The 23,377-nt window shown below is 34.5% G+C and overlaps 3 protein-coding genes, 1 long non-coding RNA gene and 3 pseudogenes across 7 annotated transcripts; 1 reads left to right on the top strand and 6 right to left on the bottom strand.

The window, feature by feature from the left end:
* Positions 1-29: 29 nt before the first annotated feature.
* AT1G37030 lies at positions 30-5,893 on the bottom strand (annotated as a pseudogene; the record flags this gene model as incomplete). Its single annotated transcript has 1 exon — positions 30-5,893.
* A 712-nt stretch (positions 5,894-6,605) lies between these two features.
* On the bottom strand, positions 6,606-9,613 carry AT1G37020 (Cysteine proteinases superfamily protein; the record flags this gene model as incomplete). Its single annotated transcript, NM_103357.1, has 8 exons — positions 6,606-7,216; positions 7,563-7,682; positions 7,741-8,044; positions 8,244-8,417; positions 8,719-8,766; positions 8,837-8,974; positions 9,084-9,355; positions 9,445-9,613. 8 exons carry the CDS (start codon positions 9,611-9,613, stop codon positions 6,606-6,608), a joined length of 1,836 nt encoding a protein of 611 aa, NP_174894.1.
* A 1,875-nt stretch (positions 9,614-11,488) lies between these two features.
* AT1G37015 lies at positions 11,489-12,333 on the bottom strand (annotated as a pseudogene; the record flags this gene model as incomplete). The annotated part of the gene is made up of 2 exons: positions 11,489-11,796; positions 12,261-12,333.
* A 287-nt stretch (positions 12,334-12,620) lies between these two features.
* Positions 12,621-13,638, top strand: AT1G37012 (annotated as a pseudogene; the record flags this gene model as incomplete). The annotated part of the gene is made up of 1 exon: positions 12,621-13,638.
* A 667-nt stretch (positions 13,639-14,305) lies between these two features.
* AT1G07003 lies at positions 14,306-14,655 on the bottom strand. Its single transcript, NR_139182.1, has one exon. It is a non-coding gene; the product is annotated as an other RNA (long non-coding RNA).
* Positions 14,656-15,120: 465 nt separating this feature from the next.
* On the bottom strand, positions 15,121-15,430 carry AT1G37010 (spindle pole body component; the record flags this gene model as incomplete). Its single annotated transcript, NM_103356.1, has 2 exons — positions 15,121-15,328; positions 15,375-15,430. 2 exons carry the CDS (start codon positions 15,428-15,430, stop codon positions 15,121-15,123), a joined length of 264 nt encoding a protein of 87 aa, NP_174893.1.
* A 3,772-nt stretch (positions 15,431-19,202) lies between these two features.
* AT1G37000 (Beta-galactosidase related protein) lies at positions 19,203-20,310 on the bottom strand (the record flags this gene model as incomplete). Its single annotated transcript, NM_103355.1, has 3 exons — positions 19,203-19,708; positions 20,086-20,149; positions 20,221-20,310. 3 exons carry the CDS (start codon positions 20,308-20,310, stop codon positions 19,203-19,205), a joined length of 660 nt encoding a protein of 219 aa, NP_174892.1.
* Between the last annotated feature and the right edge of the window lie 3,067 nt (positions 20,311-23,377).

Raw genomic sequence — 23,377 nt, 5'->3', positions numbered from 1 at the left:
ACTTTTTCTTTTTACTGTAAACTATATTTCAGTCATGAATAAAGATCATTACAAAGAAGGTTCTTAAGCCAAAGTGGCTCGTTTCTAGGGTCTGCTTGGAATACCGAAGTCGTATAAGCAGGAAAAACTAAATGGTGAGCTATACTATTACAAAGACGTTTTGTGAACGTAAATACAATAGATGAAAATCTTGAAGACCCATATTCTATATCTAGAAGTAAATTTTCAGTTTCACTCCTATTTGACCTGCCATTTAGGTGTTAATGAGGACATGCAATCTTCTTCAAAGTGTATTTTCTTGTATCCATGTGTCCAAGCTTATTGCATCGCTACAAGTAATGCTTTCGTCTTAGCCTCTAGGGGAGTGTTACATGATCTAATATTGAAGATCCCCAAGCTTTTTCTTTCCCTTCAGGATCTCGTATTATCCACCCACCGGTACTTTGAGTAGTATTTTTATGTAATCCCGCGTTGAAATTGCATTTGACAAAAGAAACTGTTGGTTTCGTCCATGAAGCTTTTTGTGATAATGGAGGTCTTGTTGTAGCAGTATTTCCTCGCCTCTCACACATGTTTATGATCCATTCATTAACATCCACTTCTGATTGTGAAACGACCTTCGAAGAACATTTTCTGAATTTATTGAACACATAATTATTTCTTGCTTTCCAGATTCGGAAGATAAGCCAAAATGGGAGTAATTTTTGTTGTTCTGTTAGATTATTGTTAGAAATAGAATCAATAAGAACAGAGATGTTCTCTTCAACATCGTTTGAGAAAGTATGTCCTGATAAATATGAAAGTTTTGCTAGTTTCCATGTTGTAGTTGCATATGGATAATTAAATAGAACATGACATATTGATTCCTCTTCAAGTGAACAACGAGAACAGATTGGATCTATATTCATTCCTTTTTTGACTAATCTGGCACATGTGGGTAAAGCTTCTGGTATAGTTCTCCAAAGCATGTATTTATTTTTGGAATGATAGGAAGTTTCCACATCTTGTTTTTCAACTCTACCTATCCGGAAGGTGCTGATGGCTTGATTTGAAAATCAGTTGGATCATGAGTGAGTAACCAATACCTTAAATTAACCGTATAATCCCCTCATGTTGTATAATTTCACGATAGTCTATCATGGATTTTCTTGTGTGAGAGATGAATACTCTTTATATGAATGTGATCATCATGATTTATTAAACGGGATATTAGGGTTTCATTCCAAAAGCGGTATATTCCGTTAATAGAAATGAACTTCTCTACTTTGTTGTTTTGTGCAGGGGTAAGGAGACTGATCGGTCTAGGTGGATGGGTTGCTATAACATTATTATGTATCTGCTTCCTTTTTTTTATCACATTCAAACCCGCGAGTAGTAAAGACCAACCATAAGATTGTCTCTTTCGAGCTTTGGCATATAAGATAGTTTCCTCACTAAAGTATCTCGCCTTCATAACCCGAGCAAATAATGAATTTCGATGTTGGATGATTTTCCATACCTGTTTCGCAAGCAGCGCATCATAAAACTTTCCTAGATCCCTTAAACCTAGCCCACCTTCTTTTTTTGAATATTGTAGTCTTTTCCAAGCAATCCATGGGATACCTCGGTGTTTTGCATTCTTCTCCCACTAGAAGTTCATGAGTAGTGATTCAATTTCTGAAATGATTCCCATTGGTAATTTGAAGCATGACATGGCGTACACCGGCATTGCCATTGCCACTGATTTCAACATGATTCTTTTTCAGCCGGTTATAGGTGTTTTACACTCCAACTTGATGTTCTTTTCTTAACTCTTTCAATAATGTAATTAAACATTTCTGTTTTCTTTGGACCAAATTGCTCTGGTAATCCAAGGTACTTTCCACCACCGCCTTGACTTTGAATCCCTAACAACCTCTTAAGACGATTTTGAATGATTCCATTAACTTTCGAGCCAAAAGTAATGAGAGATTTTGCCATATTTATTTTTTGACTAGAATAGTATTCAGAAATGTCAAAAGCGACTTTCAGGGCTTGACAGTTGCGAACGTTAGCTTGACAGAAAAATAGAGAATCATCTGCAAACTGTAGATGAGTAACACATTGGACTCCATTTCCAATTCGAATTCCTCGGATATCTCCTTCAGAAACTCTCATCTTAACAAGATAGCTTAAAATATCGGCACATTAAAAGAGATATGAAGATAGAGGATCTCCTTGTCTTATTTCACATTGTGGTTTGATTGTACCATGAGGTATGCCATTTATTAAAACCGGGTAACTAACTGATCTCACAGTGCCCATTATCCAGTGAATCCATTTCTTACTAAAGCCAAATAGTTTCATTATTGTCTCCAAACAAGTTCCACTCTACTTTATCGTATGCCTTGCTCACTTCCGTCTTCACAGCCATAGAGGATTGAGATACTTTTTTCCTCGACTTCAAAGAATGCATCATTTCGTGTGCGATCATGACATTATCATTGACCAGTCTTCGTGAAATGAACGCTGCTTGAGAATCGGAGACTATTGCATCAAGATGATTTTTGAGTCTCTCCAACTAGACATTTTGAGATTATCTTTTATAGGATGTTACATAAAGCTATGGGCCGATAATCAGATAGTGTTATAGGATTATTGATTTTTGGTATCATACATATATTAGTGTGGTTCATTGACTGTTTCATGTATGAAGTTCTAACGTAATTTTTTACCTCCTACATCACGTCTTGTCCAACTATGTCCCAACAAAATTTATAGAATCTAGTAGTTAACCCATCTGGTCCAGGTGATTTATCATCTCCAATTTGGTTTATTGCCTCAAAGATTTCGTTGTCGCTGAATTCCTTTGTGAGGTCATCGTTCATTTGTTTGGTGACTGTAGCTTTTAAGCCCGCAAAGTCTATTGTAGAAAATTGTCGACTATTACTCTCATAAACTTTTGTGAAGAAGCTTTGGGAATGTTTTCCTATTACTTTATCTCCTCTATAACTCAAACCGGTATCATCTTTTATTGAGATTATGCGATTCACCAAAAATCTTGTTTCAGTGCAAGGATGGAAGTATCATGTATTTTGGTCCCCTTCTTTCATCCAATTGCTTCGGCTTTTTTGTTGCCAATATATCTCTTCATCATTGTATGCCCTTGTTGACTTTGTTTGGATTTTTGGAATGAGTCCTCTTACTGATCAGTTCATGCTTGACATAGCATTGTTCAGTTGAGCTCGTAGATGATCGATTCGCATTCGTGAGTTCATGTTAAACTTATGTTTTAGAGTTCCCATTGCTTGTCTACAAGTCCTCACTTGATATATTATTTGTGTTTTCTGTCTGGTGCTCTGTTTTGTCCATCCAACTTGGACGTGTTGTTTGAAGTGAGGCACATCAACTAATCTCTTATCAAAACGAAATGGTCTCTGCTTCGAAGTTTCAGTTTTTTCTAGAGTTAACAAAAGTGGTTTGTGATCTAAACTAGTAAGGTCAAGGAATTCCAATTCTGCAAAATGGAAGGAGGCTGCTCCTTCAGAATTAATAAGGGCTCGGTCTAAACAGCATTTTACTTTGTGTTTATGCCGTTTTCCAACCGAAGAAAACCTAAGCCTTTTGATCAGACGTCCAGAAGGTCACAAGTAGCCATCATGTTTCGAAAACTCTTGAAAGTGCATTCTTCTCTTCGTGGTCATCCTATTTTTTTCAGAATTTGACAATATCTTATTGAAGTCCCCAATCAATATCCAAGAGTCATTGCGTGTAAGTGACAAGTTTTCAAAGTGTTTCCAAAGATGATGGCCCTAAATGTTTTGTAGCTTTTAATTGATTTTTAGATTTTGGTTTTTGGTTTTTCATTTTTGTAGTTTGTGATTTTTGTTGTAGATTTTAATATTTGCAAAATCTTGAATGGAAATTTGTTTAGTTTTTAGTTTTTCTACATAATATTTATTTTTCAACGTTTTTAAGTTCTCTATTTTAATATTTAGTTTTCTATTTTCTATTTAAAAATTACTAAAACAATGATAATAAATATTTTCTTAATAATAAAAATTAAAAAGATGCAGAAAAATATTAAACATAGGTATATTGCATATAAACATAGATTTTATAAATTAAACCAATTTTTACATAGAAATAAAATTAAATTTTTAAATTAATACCAAAACAATGATGTAGAAAAGAAAACACAAAGCATAATTAAAATAATAAAAAAAAATTAAGAAATATATCACGTAATACTTCTAAAAAACTCACAAAACTTGGTTTTTGGATTGTATGAAGAAATAGGTAAAATCTCCTAAAATCTAGTTTTCCTATCTTTTAGGAAATCTACTTTTTTCTTAATCATGAATGGGTAATTATTAGTTATTGCAAAATTAAAATCCAAAAACTTTTCTAAAAACTGCAGTCATTCAAGGTCGATGTCTTTCACGTTGATAAGGATGACCATACACACAAGACAAATAGAAATTGATATTATTGATAGAGATATGTACATTGATATGGCGTTCATCTTGGTAGACTTTAGATAAATGCACATTATCCTTCCACAACAAGGCTAAGCCACCACTATGACCTTGTAGGGGTTGAGTTATTACATTGGGAAATCCTAATACATATTTACATAATCACACTTATTTAGAGTTTCAATAAGAAAAACAACATTAAACTTAAGTAATGTACATAGTTTACTAAGTCGAGATTGAGTCAGTGGCGCACCATGGCCTTGATAGTTCCAGGAGCCAATCCTCATGGGGGATGTGGGGGTACCGGGCCCCCTGCACCTCCGATCAATGTCATTGGGGATGAACCAGATGTAGCAAACCCAAGCTTCTTGTCTTTCTTGCGTATGTGTCTTAGTACTGCTGATTCTTCTGTTGCTTCCGCTTGATTGTAAAGCCTTTCAAAGCTGAGTCTCTTTCTCTTAACAAATGCATACTCGTTCATTACATTGTCTGAAAACTCCTCTAGCAGCCCTGCTTCTCTTTGATCCATCAGAGATTCACATACATATTTGGCATGCAGGTACCTTAGTCTATGAGTAGTTAAATCTGTATCTTCAAAAGTACTTGCCATTTCAGATGGAACAAAGTCTGAGTCTTATTCCTGTCTTGGTCCTGTAGTCGAATGGTTCTGAAGACCTGGTATCAATGTAGCCGGATCAATGCTTGGTAGCGAGCCATCACCAGTCATATCTTGTTCTCCATGTTCATGCTCCTGGTGGTTATCATCACTCCCTTCATCATCATGTGCAGGATTATCCTCTTCAAAGGTCAAGGCACATTCATTTGCATCGTGCTTAAGGGAACCACACTTGGTACAGAAGTTTCTCAATCTCTCAAATCTGAATTTGATGATAGTATTCTCATTCGCCTGAAATTGAATGTTTCTTTGGAACCGGAGTGGATCATCTAAATTTCAAGCCAACTTAACCCTAATGAATCCTAGTTGATTTGTGTTCTCATCAAAATCAACATCTACAACATATCCTAGTCTGTTTCCAACTGCCCTAGCCATTGCATTGGTTAAGAAAAGAAGAGGGATACCTTGGATTTAAACCCAGAAAAGAATTATCTTCATCTCATTCTCTGTGATATTCAGGTACCATCGATTGATTGACAACATCCAGTCATTGAATGACCACGTCGCAGGACCAAGTTCATTGATTCATCTGTTTGGAACTTGAATTGCACCTTTCCATTGCCAACGATTCGCCCAACGCAAGAATCCGCCAGTCCCTAAACTCTAGGCATTTGACTGATTAACGCTCGTAGGTTTTTTTTCGGGGATTCACTGGTGTGACGATTAGTGAGAAGCGGTTAACAGCGAACGCCTGTGAGACGAATTCCTGTGACAGGAAATTTGGAGCATCGTCGATTCCCAAATTCAGATCTTGGACAAACTTTCTTAGAAAATCACTCATAATTGATTGTTGGTTTTTGTCGAGTTGGTAAAACAGTGGTGAGAGAAAAAGGAATAGATGATTGAAAGGGTTAAATAGAATGATCCATGACGGTTTTGGTTGACGATTACCTCCCGTAAAGAGGGGAGAAGAATAACTACCATTGTCATTTGGCAGACAAAAACCGGCGTTGAAGACTCTAGAAGGAATTCTGCGAACATCTCAGGTCGGAAAAAAATCTCCAGTGGAGAACAAGCAAATGGCGTCGATCGCCCAAAAAATTGCCTTTCGAGAGAGACGACATCATCAATTTTTAGACTTAAACCTCTTCTATTGTCTTGTTTTGCATGTTTAAGCTATTAGACTTGATATCTTTTGTGTCTTGCAACGTTTTTTTGATTCAGTCACTTATGTTTTCTACTATTTTGTTTCAATATTTTTTTGTCTTAAACCTCTTTTATGTCTTGCCACGTTTTTTTGATTCAGTCACATATGATGTAGAAGTCTGAGACAAATGAAAAAATAATTAAGGTTCTGCAATGGTTTTTAAGCCAGTCACTCAATAGTAAGAAATTCATTTCTACTTGCCTATAACGTAGAAGTATGAGAGAAATGAAAAGATATACGTCGAAGTCTGAGACAAAATAACATGAAATTTTGAAACACATACCATGAATGTCTGAAACAAAACCCAAAACAACCACATAACAAAATAAAAACACAAACATAGCTTCTACGAATCATTAAGGCGAGGAATCTCGAATTCTTTCTGACGAGTCTCACAGTTAAGTGTTCCGACAAACTCTCCTAATTCATCAAACATCTCTACACCAAGATTGATCCATAAGGCCTGCATGTTTCTATCACACAATCCGTCGAATGACTTTCCAAGTGCCAAACATTCAATGTATTTTATCGCATATATTGCACAATCACCTCGATCGTCATTCACTGGGTTCTTCTTTGTAACCCTCTTCACCTCCAACATTGCGTAGCTCTTCTTATGGTCCTTTTCTAGAATATATTCAGACAACATAGTTGGGATTATCTTCCTTAAAAACATGCACTGTTGAACCATTTCTAATTCCTCAACAGGTGTGGGAATGCTGTCGTAAACGTAGATCCTGTTTGTCTTCAAGTTAAAATCCAAAGCCACCCAATGATTTTCATTGACAAAGAGACAACCGTAAAGGTGATCTACATTAGTGAACCACTTATTGTTTGTCGCTGCGTCTGTATGACTTGTACCGTTGAGGTGATTCACATAATAGCCGGTCCAGTTGTAGGTTTTAAAATCAGACGAATAGTGTTTGTTGTAGTCATTCTTCATCTTTCTTATCAAAACTTGATCAAGGAAAGCAATGCGGTGATTTGGTATTTATAAGGATCACGAATGAACTTTCTAGGAAACATAGTCATTGTAGTTCCCATGTGGTGCAACATAATCAATACAACAATTAAAACCAAATTTTAAACCAATTCCACAAGCTGAAAATTGTAAATTACAAAAGGGAATACTTACATAGTCTTTCACCCAACCATGTGTTCCATCTGGTCTTTTCTAGGAGTTATAATTTGCCAAAACAATCGAACATCAAAATTATTTGTTTGAAATGGTTCTTCTCTGGGAAAAAAAATGATAAAAGAGAACCGAAATCATGGATTTTAGAACTAGAAAACAGAAACTTACTCATCAAGCCTAGCCAATCCATGAGACTATGAAGTTTCTCATCTGAAACTGGTTGAAGATGCTCGGGTATGGAAGGGGATGGTGCTCCATCCGTGATAATGCGCTTCACTGTGGATTTCCCTACATAAGGAGGTTTTATATAATCGGCTAGTTGAGTCACTCGTCTCTCTAGTAGTACCATCATTCAAATTTTTAATTTGGTCTTCAATTGACGACAACACGATAGCCATTGCTTCACTAGCCCGCTGTACATGAGGATTAGAGAATGTATCTTCAAAACTGCAAGCCATTTTCAAAGTATCTGCTACAACTTTTTCAGTTACATCACCAACATAGTCGTCATCTCTCCTCATTGTCTTCTTTAAAACTTTTGGAGTTGATACCTTCATTTCCTTTACCTTGGCCATCTTCTTCTTAGGTATCTTAGATGCTTTTTTAGGCATGATTGCAACTTTCTTCTTCTTACCCTTTGTTGCATCTTTCTTTTCACAAAGAACAAGCAGCTCAGATATTTCTCATTCATGCTTTTTCTTGTTCTTCACTAAGTAGATAACTTTCTTCACTACTCTCTAACAAGGCAAACCATCTTGAGATTATGGCTTCTCCTCTACCATACAAGACTTCGATAATCAATAATTTAATATTTCATCAACATCAAAATTCATGATAAATATGAAAAACAATTTTTAATTGTAGTTCAAGTTCTTTATTGGGTGTCTCATCTTCTTTATCGTTGTTGAATGTGGCATCATCTCCTTTGTTGTTGGATGTGACATCATTAATGGATACATCAGCGGGATGAGACTCTTTCAAAGCTTTCAAATCATTCTCCACAGCTGCAAGTCTCTTACTAAGCTACTCATCTAAAACAATCACTTTCTGATTAACAAGAGGAATTTACTCTCCAAACCATCAATTCTTCTGTTCAGATTTTTGTCCATCTCCGTAATTGTCCTTGTCATTTTTTCCAGCATCTTCCAAATATCCAACAAGCTTGTCTTCTCCTATTTATCAACCTATAATTAGTGAAATAATTGTGTAACTAAATTATTGTCAAAATGTAGACAATTATAAAAGCTAATTTTGTAAAATGGGAAGAAAAAAAAACAGGACCTCCATATGTGCTTTTTCTGTTAGCTGTTTTTTTGTTAGAAACCTCTGCTCTTTCATCATCAATAGGCGTTGACTCATTACCATTCTTTTCCTTTGAAATGACACTACTCGAACATCCTCATTTTTTTATTTTTTCGTTTCCTCTTAAGCACTGATTTCACATGTTTCCACGCATTGTTTCTTAAACGGTTGTGTATGATATCTCTAATCAAGTTGTCAAGCGTCATATCTTGATTCTCAGGCAAGTCACTCCATTTAGGGTACATGTTTTCCAAAGAATCAGGAAGCATATGCCTGACCTGCACCTACTAACAACACAAAATTAAAAGATTATGTTAGTTACATGTCTCAGAATTTATTAAATATATGAAAGAACCTAACTAAAGAACTAGAGAAGATCACACAAACCTCTTCATGGGCAACCTTCTCAGTTTCAATGAATTTCTTAAATTTGATACGTGCGCGACTTGATCTCCAATCAAGTAGTGCAACACCATTAGTTGTTGCTCTTCTAAATCCATAAATTTCTCTCAATCCAGGCATACTCTCGTAAATCCAAATCCACAAGGCATAGACACATCCATGAATCCCATATGAGTTTTTTTTGTAGTCAATAATCTTCACGGAACTAACTAGAGACTCAATTGCAAATCGACCCCAAGGATATTTCTCAAAAGACTCTGGATCAAGAACTAATTAGCGCTTGGCAAAGGGATTCTAGAACCGTGAAGAATCTCATGAACTCCAACAGATAACAAGCATAACCTACCAACCATCAACCTCTTCTCATAACTCCATTCCTTGCTAATATCCATTACGCACTCCAACTTAGTAAACAAGGGACCCTCGGACGTTCCAACATCCATTTCATTCCAAAACTCATGGTGTCCAGCTTCACAAGTGGCTGACTTGTCAATAAGATCACAGTTGAAACCCATTATATCCGCAAATTTAGTAAGAGAAAATCTGATTGGCCTTCCATCAATCACAGATCAAAGCTCCTGAAAGTTGTTGACACTCAGCTGGTTTGTAAAGAAGTAGTGAACAGTTTTGCCAGCCCATATATATTCCGCATGAGCAAACTTTATAAAGACACCAAGTGATGATTTCAACAAACCTTTCCACACATCACTACCTAATCTTGATCTAATCTTAAAGATATTTGAAACAAAGCAGCAATGGTTTATGCTCCTGTTTTGTAGTGGTGATTTACCTTCTAGATAAAGACGAGGCCGGTAACTATATAAGGTTTTGACTAGACGACACAATACCTTATCATAGAGAAAAACAATGTTCAAAGAGATTGTCATAAAGATTTTTGAACAAATCTGTCACTAAAGACACATGATAAATTGAGTAAATTTGTCACAACATGACCCTAATTCAACTACAAACTATTTCCAAAGGCGGGAATATATTTCTAATTTTTTTTCCAGCGAATTTGGCATAAGTTAGCTACCAAAACAATAGATTACTAAGAATTAAAATCTGAAAAGGAATCCAAACAATACACTCGGATATCAATTGATTACTAAAAATTGAAATCCAAATAATAAACAATACACTCGATAGGAATAATGATTCACCAATAAAGAGTTTTTAGGTTTTCTTAAAAATTTACCTCTAAGTATGCCGACTAGTTTCGAGAGCAGCGATGATGAAACAAGAACACGGTGAAGGAATAGTTATGAAACAAAAAGGGGAAAATTAATATTGAAATCATAATCAACAATACACGATTGATAGTAGGATTTTTGTCAATTAATCCTAAAACACTATCTTGTCGTTGTAGTATTTTAGGATGTCAATCCAATCCGGTGTGATGCAAACAGATGAGATATGATCAGAAAGCTCTAAGTCAAGCCAAGCAGAAAGTTGGTTGGTCCTAACAGTCCTAGTATGCAATAACAGAAATGAAATGAAACTAAAAGCAGGAATGGCAATAGCAGGCAAGTGAATGACAAAGCAGAAATGATAACAGGCAATCAAATGGATAAACGATTCCTAAGGATGGGGTAATCGAATAGTGTGGTCTACTTAATCTATTCAGGCGGTTGACAAAACTTCACAGAAGCTATCCCTAGACAACAAGTTCAACAACAGATTAATTCACTCCCGTGATAGAAATCCTCAAGCAAAGCTAGACACTGACCTAAATCCCTTTAGTGATCTCTAACTAAGCAGGCATTATGGAATCAACATGTTAAAGTCAATACCCTCTCTACAGCCAATCCCTTGGGGTAGAGTCAGGTATCTCTGGAATTAATAGGATCCAACGCCCATTAAACGCCTTCTGAACGCTGGACGTCTGGACTCATACTCCACATTAGCCAGTGAAATAAGCAATAAGCGCAACTAATCTAGAAGGGATTCTAGAATTCTAAACTCAACCACCTAAAACGACCAAGTAAACCACAACTATTCTATCCCATCCTCAGAAATACAGTTCACTACTCAGACATAATCAAAGACAATAACAAAGCAACAATTGAAAACATGATAACAGAATTGACGAAAGACTTAAACGAAAACTGAATATCAAATACTTGAAAGCGAAACTACAAAGTCGCAGGAGAAACACTGCGGCTATCAAAGTTGCGAAAATGTAAAAGCGAGATAAAAACGGATAATAGCGGATGCCTTAGGGAAAACCCTAAGAGGTAGTTTATATAAGCCAAAAAATGAAACAAATAAGGAAACTAAATATATAGCGAATCTTCACGTCATGATCCTGCGACCGAATGTGTCATTGGCATCAGACGGGCTGAAATGAGCTTCCCAGTGATCGAGTATGTCATTGATCAAACTGGGCTTCAGGGGCTCCGTCTTGCGATCGAGTGAAATGCAGTGAAATCGAGATTGAATGGTCCAGCGACCTTGTGATCGAGTGCGATCGAGTGGATGTCATGAGGGTGTGATCGAGTGGTTCTGATGGGGTGATTCCTCCGGCTTCGCGATTGAGTGAAATTGAGCTGTTTGCTTCTCCGGGGTTGCGATAGAGTGATTTGCCCTGGCAGAGCTCCGAGGCTGCGATAGAGTACTTTTGCTGAAGGCGTCATTGGGCATTTTGACTTCATGTTCTGTTTTTCCTCTGTTTGAACTCCAAAAGCATCCAAAGTACCTGAAAACAACCAAATATGCCATGCACATGCAATCCTAATGCAAAATCGTCCTAAGTATGTAAAACACACTAAAACGACTCCTAATGAGATGAAATGTGGATGAAAGAATGACAAAGTGGTGAAGAATGAATGCCTAAATCATGCAAATTATAGACATATCAACGATTAACTCAAAAGGGATGGGAAACACACCTAAGGATGATAATTTTGCTAATGGATGAAGAAATCAAATTCCAATGAAAGGGCAAAGCAATGACACCGAAGAAGAAGAGCAGTCACCACCGGAGAACTGAAATCTACAAAGCTGAACCGCCAAATTTAGAAATCGACAAATCCAAATGATATCTCCGCCGTTGTTCTAACCGGAGAAACTGTATTCAAGAACAACCGATTTTTGATTGAAAATAGAAGAAGAAGAAGAGACATGCAAAGAGGGAAATAAGAGAAGAAATAAATTACTCACCAACGGCAAAGAGAAATCGCCAAATCCTGATGATATTGACGCCGTTGTTGTTGTCGGAGAAGATGATTTCCATATCGGGGTTTTGGGTTTTGGTTTTGCATAATATCGATGAAGAAGAAGAAAGGGAAAAAAATGGAAGATGACGGCAAAAAAAAGACCTAGTTTATTTAGTTTCTTTGTAACTTCTTCATTTATCATTTTTATTTTTACTTAATTCATTATTCTTATTTTTTTAAAGGGAATTATGGGTTTAACTTTGATTATGGTTAATTAGTCTTTTTACTTAAGATTAGAGTCATTCTAGTTATTTTTGTTAAAAGTAGAGTCAATATGAGCAAATTTCAGTATATATATTATGAAAGCATATTTACATGTTTACTAATAAATATATATAATTAATACAGAGATAAATACTTTTTTCATAGACCTTTGCTCAAGATCCTTCGCAGCCAATGATATAACTCTTCAGGATAAGAACATTCCTTTGATCTTATGCAATTTAGAAAAAATATTTTCACCATTTTTTTTTTGATGTTATGGAACATCTTCCGATTCATCTTCCTCGAGAAGTAGTGTTAGGTGGACATGTTCAGTATAGGTGGATGTATCCATTTGAAAGGTTAATGTTTCATCTAAAACAGAAAGTGAAAAATCTGAGGAAGGTCGAGGGTTCTATCGTGGCGCAAAATATAAATGAAGAGACTACATATTTTTCTTCGTACTACTTCGCACCTAATGTTTAAACAAAAGGTAGAAAACCATGTCGCTATGACGATTGCGGGAAGAAACCTTCTTACCACTCTGATATCCCAAAAATATTTGCAGAATTTGGGCGGCTCAGATAGACCATCAACCATGGAGTTGTTGTGCGTACGATGGATGCAAAAAATTACGGTGTGATTAAAGACTTTTTAGAGGTTTAGTATCATGGACTCATAAAATGTGTGTTTTTCAAGTGTCAGTGGTACAATCCTACTAGGGAACGTGGTGTTTGACTTACAAAATTTGGCGTTACGGAGATTAATTCGGCTAAAAAGCTAAATAAGTATGATCCATTTGTTCTTGCATCCCAAGTCAATCAAGTGTGCTACATTCCATATCCTAGAGTTAAACGCATCTATGATCCGAGGATCACAGCTACACAAATTAATCCAAGAGGAATAGTAGATGGAGTGAAGGAACACAATCCGATGCAACAAAGCTATGTAGACTTTATTAGTGTGGTTGAACATTCTCTTGAAAACACTATATTGGTGGATGTTGAAAATCACCAACTAAATGATGTAAGTGTAGGTGTCATTCAATTCGGTCAAGGGACTCATCAGATTTTGATGATCATGAGTAAAAATATTGTTTTTTATTTACTTCAGTTATTTTTTTGTGATGGTGTTATGTTTGGCTTAGCTCTCTATTTTTGTATAGAGATGCTTACAATTGTACTCTTTATTTCTGAACTATATTTTTAACTTTATCATTGTGAGTTGTTTCAAAGACAAGCTTGGATTTTAAGCGTTGTGAGACCATCATTATTGATAGTTTCTTAGGTTAGTTCTTAGATAAAGTAAGTCTTAAATTTAATGTTATAAGTCAATTAATTGTTAAGAATGGCTCTTATATAAGAGCCAAATCTAATGTTTCTTAGGTTAATTCTTAGATAAATTAGGTATTAAATATAATGTTTTAATTCAATTAATCTTAATTCTTAGATAAATTAGGTATTAAATCTAATGTTTTAATTCAATTAATCTTAATTCTTAGATAAATTTGAGTTGTAATAATTATTAAGTTTTTTAAAATTATAATGTTTCTAATTTTTTTTCAAATTTTGTTTTTTAAAAACTCCAAGTTAAGAGTCCACCATTACATATTGCCAAAATTTCAATCTCTAAACTAAATTCTTAACTTCAAAATTTTCAAAATCAATTATAAAAATATTCATAAGAACTATGTGAAGATTATGCTAAGAAACTACCATTAATGATGCTCTGAGATCTTTGTTCCTTCTACGATTTGCATTTTTTTGTTGGGTTTTAATGTTTTTTTTGTGGGATCCGGGAAATAAGAAAGTGAGAGAGATGGTGAAGAAAGCTGAGACGGTGTTACATGAACTATCATAGTTGAGACTAAAATTATGCCCACAAATTTTAAAGGAACATCAGTTTTGGAGCATATATTTCTAGCTTGTGAGGGAGCTTGTGAGGGAGCTTGCAGCAAAGTAAGTACTTTTTATGCCAAAATTTTGTTTGAGTATTTGGTATTTGGAAAGTATTTTGGCAGATATGAGGTGCTAGCAATCCAACAGGCTAAAATCAGGAGCGTGTATATGAAGTTGAAATGTCATAAACAAAGCAAAGGTTGAGTACATGATCTGCAACTCCATGAAGCTTGTGTGGCGATGAATTGATAAATTCTGTAATATTAGAAACAACTTTTTTTACTTAATACAACTATTATCAATGATGATGATAGCACTCTAAACACCCCAATGATTTGTTTTTGCAGCTTTGTTCACAAACTAACCAAACCAAAACGCAGAAACAACGGAGTTTAAGCAGGACTTGATTAGTGATCATTGTCAAGTGTTTAAAAGGTGGCAAAACCAAGAAAGTTTTGATTCTTCAGATGTGTAAATGATCATGTGAATCTAGTACGTATATCAGACATGAATACAATGGTCTTAAATGCTTTGTAGACATGAATAGTGCATACAAAGCATAATCCTCGTAGCTCGAGGTACCGTAATAGACTCCTGCCCCACATAACCGTCGATTTCATTGTTAAATTTGACATATTTGCCATCAATTCTTTGGCTAGCATACAAAACATCCCTCACTAGAACCTCCTTTGTCACTTCATTCTCTCACTTAACCAAAATCGCATACTGTCTAAACGCAATATCCCTCAAATTCTCAGGATCTTTACTAACCAACAAAACTCCATTACTCCAATCCTTCTTCTTAACTATTCCACGGCTTAAAAGCCCATTACCATTATCACTTATCCCCAAATGAGTGGAAGTTGATTCGTCTTTACCCATATGATCTCTTCCACTCGTTTGTATCCCAAAGCTCCAAACTTTACAAAAAAAAAAACTGCATCAGAGTGGAAACTCACATGATATCCAAAATTTGTTGAGATATTTCCAAGTACCATTCACAGCCTAGCTCCATTGCATGACCAATGATCCAGAGGAAAATCAAACCGTCAGTCTGTACTTGAGCCTTAGCTTTTAAATGAAAACACAACCCATCTTCTCCCCACTTAACCCAATTTCATTCATAAACGAAAGACTAACCACGAGATTGAACCAATCCTCAACATGACAATTTTCTGTGAGTTAGGGTCCGATCTAATCTTCTTCCCATTTCCCAAATTCTGGAATTTGATTCGATACTCTATTTTTAATATTTGTAGGCCGTATCTTCTCTAATAATATTTGTTTGCAATTTCTTAAGAAGCTTCGTTTTTTTTCCTTTCATATTTTCGTAAATCTCAGAAGTAAGGAAAAATTAAATTCGTTTCTTACACTCTTCGATGTTACCAAAGCTAGTTCTGCTTCGTTGTGGATAGGGCACAACAATAATTGCCTAAAATTTCTTCACGAGTGACTAGGGTTCTTGGAGTCAACGAAAAATGTATTTTCCTTTGAAATGTCTTGTTCTCTAAATTGCCACGTATTATTTTATATAAATATATAAATTACTAATTTTTAAAAAGAATTTGGACCGGTTGTCCACTGTATTCCATTAATTTAGGTTGGTTTTACCACAACTATTAATACCGAGAACCTCTTATGTTAACCCTAATCTTCATTTAGCAATATCCACAAGTTTGTTTTACCGACTCTTCACGTCTCACCACCGTAACTCTTCTTTTCTATAGGTAATTCTATTATTTTTATATCATAAAACTGGCTTTGTGGATGAAATGGTTTGTTAATTTCGTACTTTGCAACTTAGTTTCGTTATTTATTTCATGAACTCATGTAGATATGGGGGACTTGGGATGACTATTTGGCTTATAGACGAATGATAGACAAAAACATCTTGTGATCGAGTTCTCAACAGATGAGTGACTCCGATCCATATGCTAGAGAACCGTCTGAAGTACCAGAGATGCCTACAAATGGACAAGGCTTAACAGATCCAGCAGATTTAATGACTCTTGACCAATTGCTTCGATCAGCAAGCCATGCAAGCCTAAAGAAACTTATCCGAGAAGAATGAATGGTGATGGATGGTAAATTCCACTTAAAATTCTCTACCTTTATTCTTTGAGTTTTTTTTCTCTTAATATGAGACTGTACGTAATAAGATTCTAGAGATGATAAGGTCCGTGAATGACTTGTATTCATGGTCGATTACTTTATACGTACTAGCTAGCTAATATATTACCTATCAGTTACTTTAGAAATATGCTCTAATGTATTCTAATAACTACTCGTATATTTACTAACATACAAGGTTTGAATACACAAAGGAAACTACTAAGGCGGTGAAAAAAAATTGTGGAGAACAATTTCAAAGAAGTGGATCCTAATTGGTCAACACTCTCAAGCGACACCCAGTTACGTTGGTTCATAGCTTTTGCGGTATGTTTTTTCTATTTGTTTTGTCAAAGTTTTTATGATTAGTGTTACTTGATACACATTATTATTTATTTGATTTTCATTCCTTTTATTTGATCTTGTAGCAAAAGTATAATTAGCGTTACGAGATAACAACACTCGTTCGCCATGAGTTTGAGACTTTGTGTGCATCTCGTTTAATGGGATATGTCCATGAATGGAAAAAGGCATGGAAGCAATACAAGGAGAAGCCTCAATGGATGCTAAACTCTATTTGAAAATGAGAAAACATCAAGAGAAGCAAAACCAACTCCAAAAATAAGAAGACCGATCGTGGTGGCTTAAGATAGCTAAGCACACATGTGGGTCAGTACCATATGTCCGGAGAAGAAAATAGATGGAAATTTTATTATTTGCATACGATCAATTCAGTTTCTTTCAAATTCAATCAAAGTTTTCTATAATGACTTGTTTGTATTTCAAAATTGTTTAGCATGATAAGGTGACAAGAGAGCTCCCAAATATGGTTACTTTTATGAAAGCAACTCATAAGAGAAAGTCTAATGGTGTATTTGTGTGCAAAAAAGCTGAGTTGATCGCAAAAAAATGTCGGAACATGGAGCACCAAATTCTCAGTCAAAGAGATAATGACGATGATGACACTTTGGAGACTAACCATCTTACACAAAAAGAATTTGATGCCATTTACCAAGGGGTAAAATGCTGAAACTTTGTTTTAATTATACTTTATATGATTTTTTGTAGACCATACTGTATATGTGTTTAATACTTTATATTTTATGTGAAGTAACATGCAATTTTGAAATTCTAAGAAATTCAATGGAAGAAAGCCAAGAAATTTGGTTATGGTCCAATTCTGGTAGTTGATCCTACTGTTGATACATCTCCAAATTATGAAGAAATGTATCTTGAGACTCAAGAAAAGCTCCAGAAATCGGACCAAGTGATTAAGGGAATGCTGCTGAAGTTTAAAGATGTTGATTTTTGGAAACTATGATGTAGAACAAGTTTCCAAACGAAGTTCCACCTTCCATTAGAGCAACATGAACAACAATGAAGGTCTTTAGATTCAATTATTAATTTTGTTTCATGAAGATTTTAAGCATTTTGGATTGTTTATCAATATTAAGTTTGGATGTTTAAATGTTTTTGAGATTTTAAAATATTTAATTATTATGATTTTTAATTTAATTATTTATTTATAATTTATAATTTATTTTTATTTATAATTTATAATTTATTTTTATTTATAATTTGTTGGTAATTTTTAAATTATAAAACATTTTGTTGGAAATTTAGTAGAATATATCAACATATATTCAACTGGTAATCTATGATTGGGAAACATTCTAACATAAATAACCCTATAAAGGGTAAAGATTTACATGGAATGCTATTAGGATTTTTTCAAACTAAGACTTAATGGAGAATTTCATAAAAAGGTATTTTGGACAATTGGCTGCAAACTGGGACGCGGATCCTGGATCTTTTAGTCGGATCTGTATCCACCCACTGATGATATCACGCGGATCCTGTTCAAATTAAATTTCGAATTAGTAGTAACCAATTAGACTTATTGGGCCCACAAAATAGAAAGACCAATCCTCTTAAAGGATCTTAAAGTCTTCAGCAACATTTAACATATTAAAGAAATCTGCAGTAAACTAAATAAATGCAAATCTTACCATAACAACCAAAGTTTTGAATAATAAGCAAATCTTTGAATATCTATGCGGTTACATTAACTAATTTCAGTAAATGTATTACCATAACAAGCAAAGTTTTAAATTGAAATTTGTCACTACAAAAATCACTGAAGTCACGCAAATCACGAAAATTACCTTACCAAACTAAGCCCAAATATTCTAAGGATTATGCAAAACTTATCATAATAGTCCCACGGGACGGGTTGTTACAAGTATTTAAGGAAGTTTTTCAGAACCTATAAGACTAAGCGTTGCAATAGACATTTTTTCTCAGAGGTAAAAACCATTAACAAATTTTAGTGATCTTTCTCTGTGTTTAGTATAATTAATCTCTTCTTTTTTAAATCTTATAATAGGTATAAGCTGGTTTGAAAACGGGTAATCGAAAAGTGATTGAATAATTGGAATCAGTTTACCAGAGAAGAAGTGAAGTGTTAGATTTTCAATTTTCGTTTTTAAATCGACATTCAATTATTCTCATTTACTTTTTCAAAGGATCTCAAACAAAAAAATAATAACACATTTACTTTGTTTTCCCAAAAGTAATTTATGTTTGCTATTTTAGATTTAGCAAACTTACGTTTATATGTTTTCATTTTCTTAATTAGTAACCAAGTTTTTTTTTGTGTGCAAAATACTTGTATTCAATCAATCAAGAAAGAACCAAATACAAAGAAAACTGAGATCAAAAGATTCAGAGTTTAGAACATAAACAAGAAGGACATTCCCCAATGCCACAAACAGATAAATAGTAGAAATCGACAAAGGTTCCATGAGAGCTTTGAGACAAATGCTTGAAGGTGATTTGACACATGTGAGGTCACGGTTTGACGAAGGATCTTCCATGAACGAATCAATGGATGACAAGATAGTCACAGTCATAAGACTATGTAACGTTGATAAGTGAACCATGGCTAGACTTCTCGTCTTGAGAAGGACTACACGAAGTAGTACAGCAGCGCGGGTTCGGGCAGCTATGGATTTGTAGCTTGAAGGAGTTTGCTTTACGACATAAAGCAGGGGTTTGGGATCACTTCTATGAAGATAGTAAATGTCTTGAGAGCACATGATCCGGTTCTTGGAGATGATGATACTTGGGCAAGAGTTGAAGACATTCAATAATATTGTCGTAGCGTAGAGATTTAAACAAGGGCCTTCATGGCCACACACAAATCTCCAGCAAAAACGGTTCAAATGCAAGGACCTATAAGTCTTCAAAATTTTGGAAACAATATTCAAAGCCATAGGTGCAACTAAAATCAGGGTTCTCAGAAGATTGGAGTAAACCCGTAGCAATGAAAGTGATCTACGTTTCAAATGGTGTCCATTGCCATTGAGAACATATACTTGATCTAAGCATTGACCACAGGGAGACAAAGGCAGTGTCGAAACAGAACTGAAGTTAATTCTTTGAAGAAATTGGCTTGGGCCACAACAACGTTAATGGGCCGACTAAAAAATTCAGGCCTGCCCACAGAAAACCTAATTTTGTTTTCGTTGGTCTAAGCGTGTAGGTCATGCGGCGGCTCACCAGAGAAGACTGAGATGGTTGTTGTGAAGATCGTGTCTCCGATGGCAGCAAAAGCGGCGAAGCCCTGAAGAGAACATTGTCCAAAGTGGAGAAGGGAGGCCAGAAGAAGCTCTTAAGAGTTTCCGAGAGAAAAACCATTGCCCAAAGAAGAAAAATGTCGTGCGCCGTCGACGTCTCCATCGGCCATGACGCAACTGACGGACCAAGAGGGAGACCTCTTGCCATCAACGAAAACCAGAGAGAGAACTCTTTAGCGTGCAAATGGAATTTAGGTCGAGAACAAAGTTGAATGATGCTTTTAGATCTGTTCTAAATTTTGAAGGTTTCTGGAAAATCAGACCTGTAAATGGATCTGCGACCAAAAGAGCGGCGAGGGAGAAAACCGAGCACCACATCTGTCCTTTGTTATGAAAATTTGATAAGCCTGTGAGGGTAGGTGTGTTCGAGAAGGTTCGAGAATTTTGAAAAGTTAAGAAAAAATTAGGGAAAACTTTCAACGAGAGATAAAAAAAGAGACGAGAGCAGAAGCGGAAAGATTTTGAGACGTTTAGATCCCGACGCCGGCGAGCATTTGCATTGCCGACGTCAGACAGTTTGTTTGGAAGAGGCTTTTCGATTATCATGCCAGAGAGAGTTCACGACCTCGTAATATGTACGATTCTCCTAATAGTAACCAAGTTCAAGTATAATCAAACAACAACAGAAGTGAAATGACAATTGCAAAAACGTATCATAGTAAGTTATATAAACAGACAATTGCAAAAACGTATCATAGTTTATATCATCAACTATTCTAACTGACAATAATGTTTTCAAAAAGATTTTAACACTAACCTTTAATATAGTTTGGTCCTTCTACATCGTGTCTGCTTCAATAGAAAACATTATCTCATTTATTGGAACAACATAAGAATCTGGAGGAGGTTGTCTCTTCCAATTGAAGATTCGCCTAAAAACAATTAATTTTGTTAATACTCATTCTTCGAAAGATTTCGTAATAGCTATTGTTTTCTAATAATCATATCAGTTTCTATCCTTTGTTTATCCTCCACATATTTGAAAATATGAACAAAAAATTGTAAATAGAAGTGAATGGAATATAAATTAGCTTTGTTAAAACTGGTAAATAAAATTTGGAACAATGTACTTGATCTAACAAGTTAAGATTACACCCAATCAATTTTGTATTCGTTGATAAATTAGTGAAAATCAAACGATGAATATGAAATTGACAACACCAGATGCTTCTTGGTCAAGAACACAATTCCAGTTTTTATGATCTGGGATTTCAATCCACATATAAAAATTGTTTAAAAGTATAAATCTGAGTCAATAATAAGCTTACCTCTTTAAAGATCAAAAATCTCAAAACACAGATTATAAACGCAGACGACGAAGCAACTGTCTAAGATTTCGCAATTTAGACTTCGATCAAAGGATTTGCACCCAAAAAAAAAACATTAGATCAAAGGATTTTATTAGTTTTGTTTGGTAGGTGTTTTTTTTTTAGTAAGATACATCCACAACTTATGTTCTAAAATGAAACAACTGTCCAAACCAAAAAAAATATACTAATGGGACAGATTATAACATTTTAATAAAAAAGAAATATTAATGGTGTAAGGAGAAAGTTGTCTTGGGTTATTACTACAATCTTTATCGGCCCACAACAAATTAACTCGACAACACTAATGGCCTATATATACTAACTTTTTTTTGTTTTGTAAAATCAGGTTTTAAATTACCAAATATTAAATTATAAAAAAATTTAAGTTACTAAATTTTATAATCTCTGAATTTTTAACATTTTAATTATAACTTTTACACACATGAAATATCCTACAATTCACATTATTGCCAAACTATACATTGTATTAAACACATTAAATTGTTTATTCTTATGCTAAATTAATAGAAACAAAACAATTTATGGTTTAAATTGTTATCAATTTATAGTAATTTATAGTTTAAATTGTTATCAATTTAATATAATTTGAAGTAAGAAAATAATAATACAATTATAACTATTACACACCAATATTATGCATTAAAAAGCTCATTCACTAAAATCACCCTACTTATTTATATACAACATTAAATATCTCACACTTATCTTTCTATTGATACTTTATAATTACTCAAAAAAAAAATATCAGTATACCACAACTTATCAAATTCACAAAATGTAGTTAAGATTCTAATTTTTTAAATATTATGATTATCTATACTATTCTCTAATTCACTACAAATACAGAAACCAATTTGGTAGATACTATTACTAATAACATTTGAGGAAGTATACAACAGTTCTTTTAAAATAAGAAACCCTGCACGTATGTGCGGGTCAAGATCTAGTTTATGATAAAATTCTAACAATTAAATCATTAGTAATTTTTCACAAATTTACAAGGAAAAGTATCAATAAATTATCAACAATTAAATTATCATTAAATTTCTATGAAGTTTCAACAAAGAAAGCGTTGGAAATGTCTCACACAATTTCAAGAAAACATTTCAACAAAGTTTCAACAAATATGTTATCAGTAGTCTCCCATAATAAACTTTGAGATTTGTTGAATATCCGTTGCAAATTATCAATGACATTCCAAAAAATTACATGTTGGAACAATTCGTTAAACACTTCACTGTAAATTCCAACAAATGTCCAACAAATAACTTATCAAAAATATCCAACGAATTGGCCAGATTAATTACTCGATGAAAACGTTTCCAATAAATTCACGACAAATACAAACTTCTAACAATCATATTCTAACAAATATATATTCTATTGAAAATTTATTGGAAACATATAATTCCTACAAATTACCAACTAATATGGCGGTTGGAATTAACCTTTTTCTTATAGTGAATTATTCAAAAGAATGCCTCATGGTGGTAGAATTGTAGCGGTAAAAAAATCTAAGCCTATGTATCAAAATTACAAAATAAGATCGAAGAGTTCATAAATGAAGTTTTCATACTCTCGCTGATCAACCACCGCAACATCATGAATATATTAGGATGTTGTCTTGAAATAGAGGTACCTCTACTTGTTTATGAATTCATCCCAAACGACAATCTTTCTCAACTTTTTCATGAAGAGGTTGATCACACATTGATTACATGGGAGTTACGTCTACATATTGTCATATATACAGCTGGAGCTTTGTCATACCTCCATTTTGTTGCAGCATCTCCGATTTATCATAGAGATGTCCAATCATCAAACATCTTGTTTGATGAGTATTACCGAGCTAATGTTTTGGATTTCGGAACCTCATGGTCGATA

The sequence above is a fragment of the Arabidopsis thaliana genome, assembly GCF_000001735.4.
Source record: "Arabidopsis thaliana chromosome 1 sequence".
Lineage (NCBI taxonomy): Eukaryota > Viridiplantae > Streptophyta > Magnoliopsida > Brassicales > Brassicaceae > Arabidopsis > Arabidopsis thaliana.
Note: the sequence above shows the minus strand (reverse complement) of the source record. Positions and strands in the feature narration are given on the sequence as shown.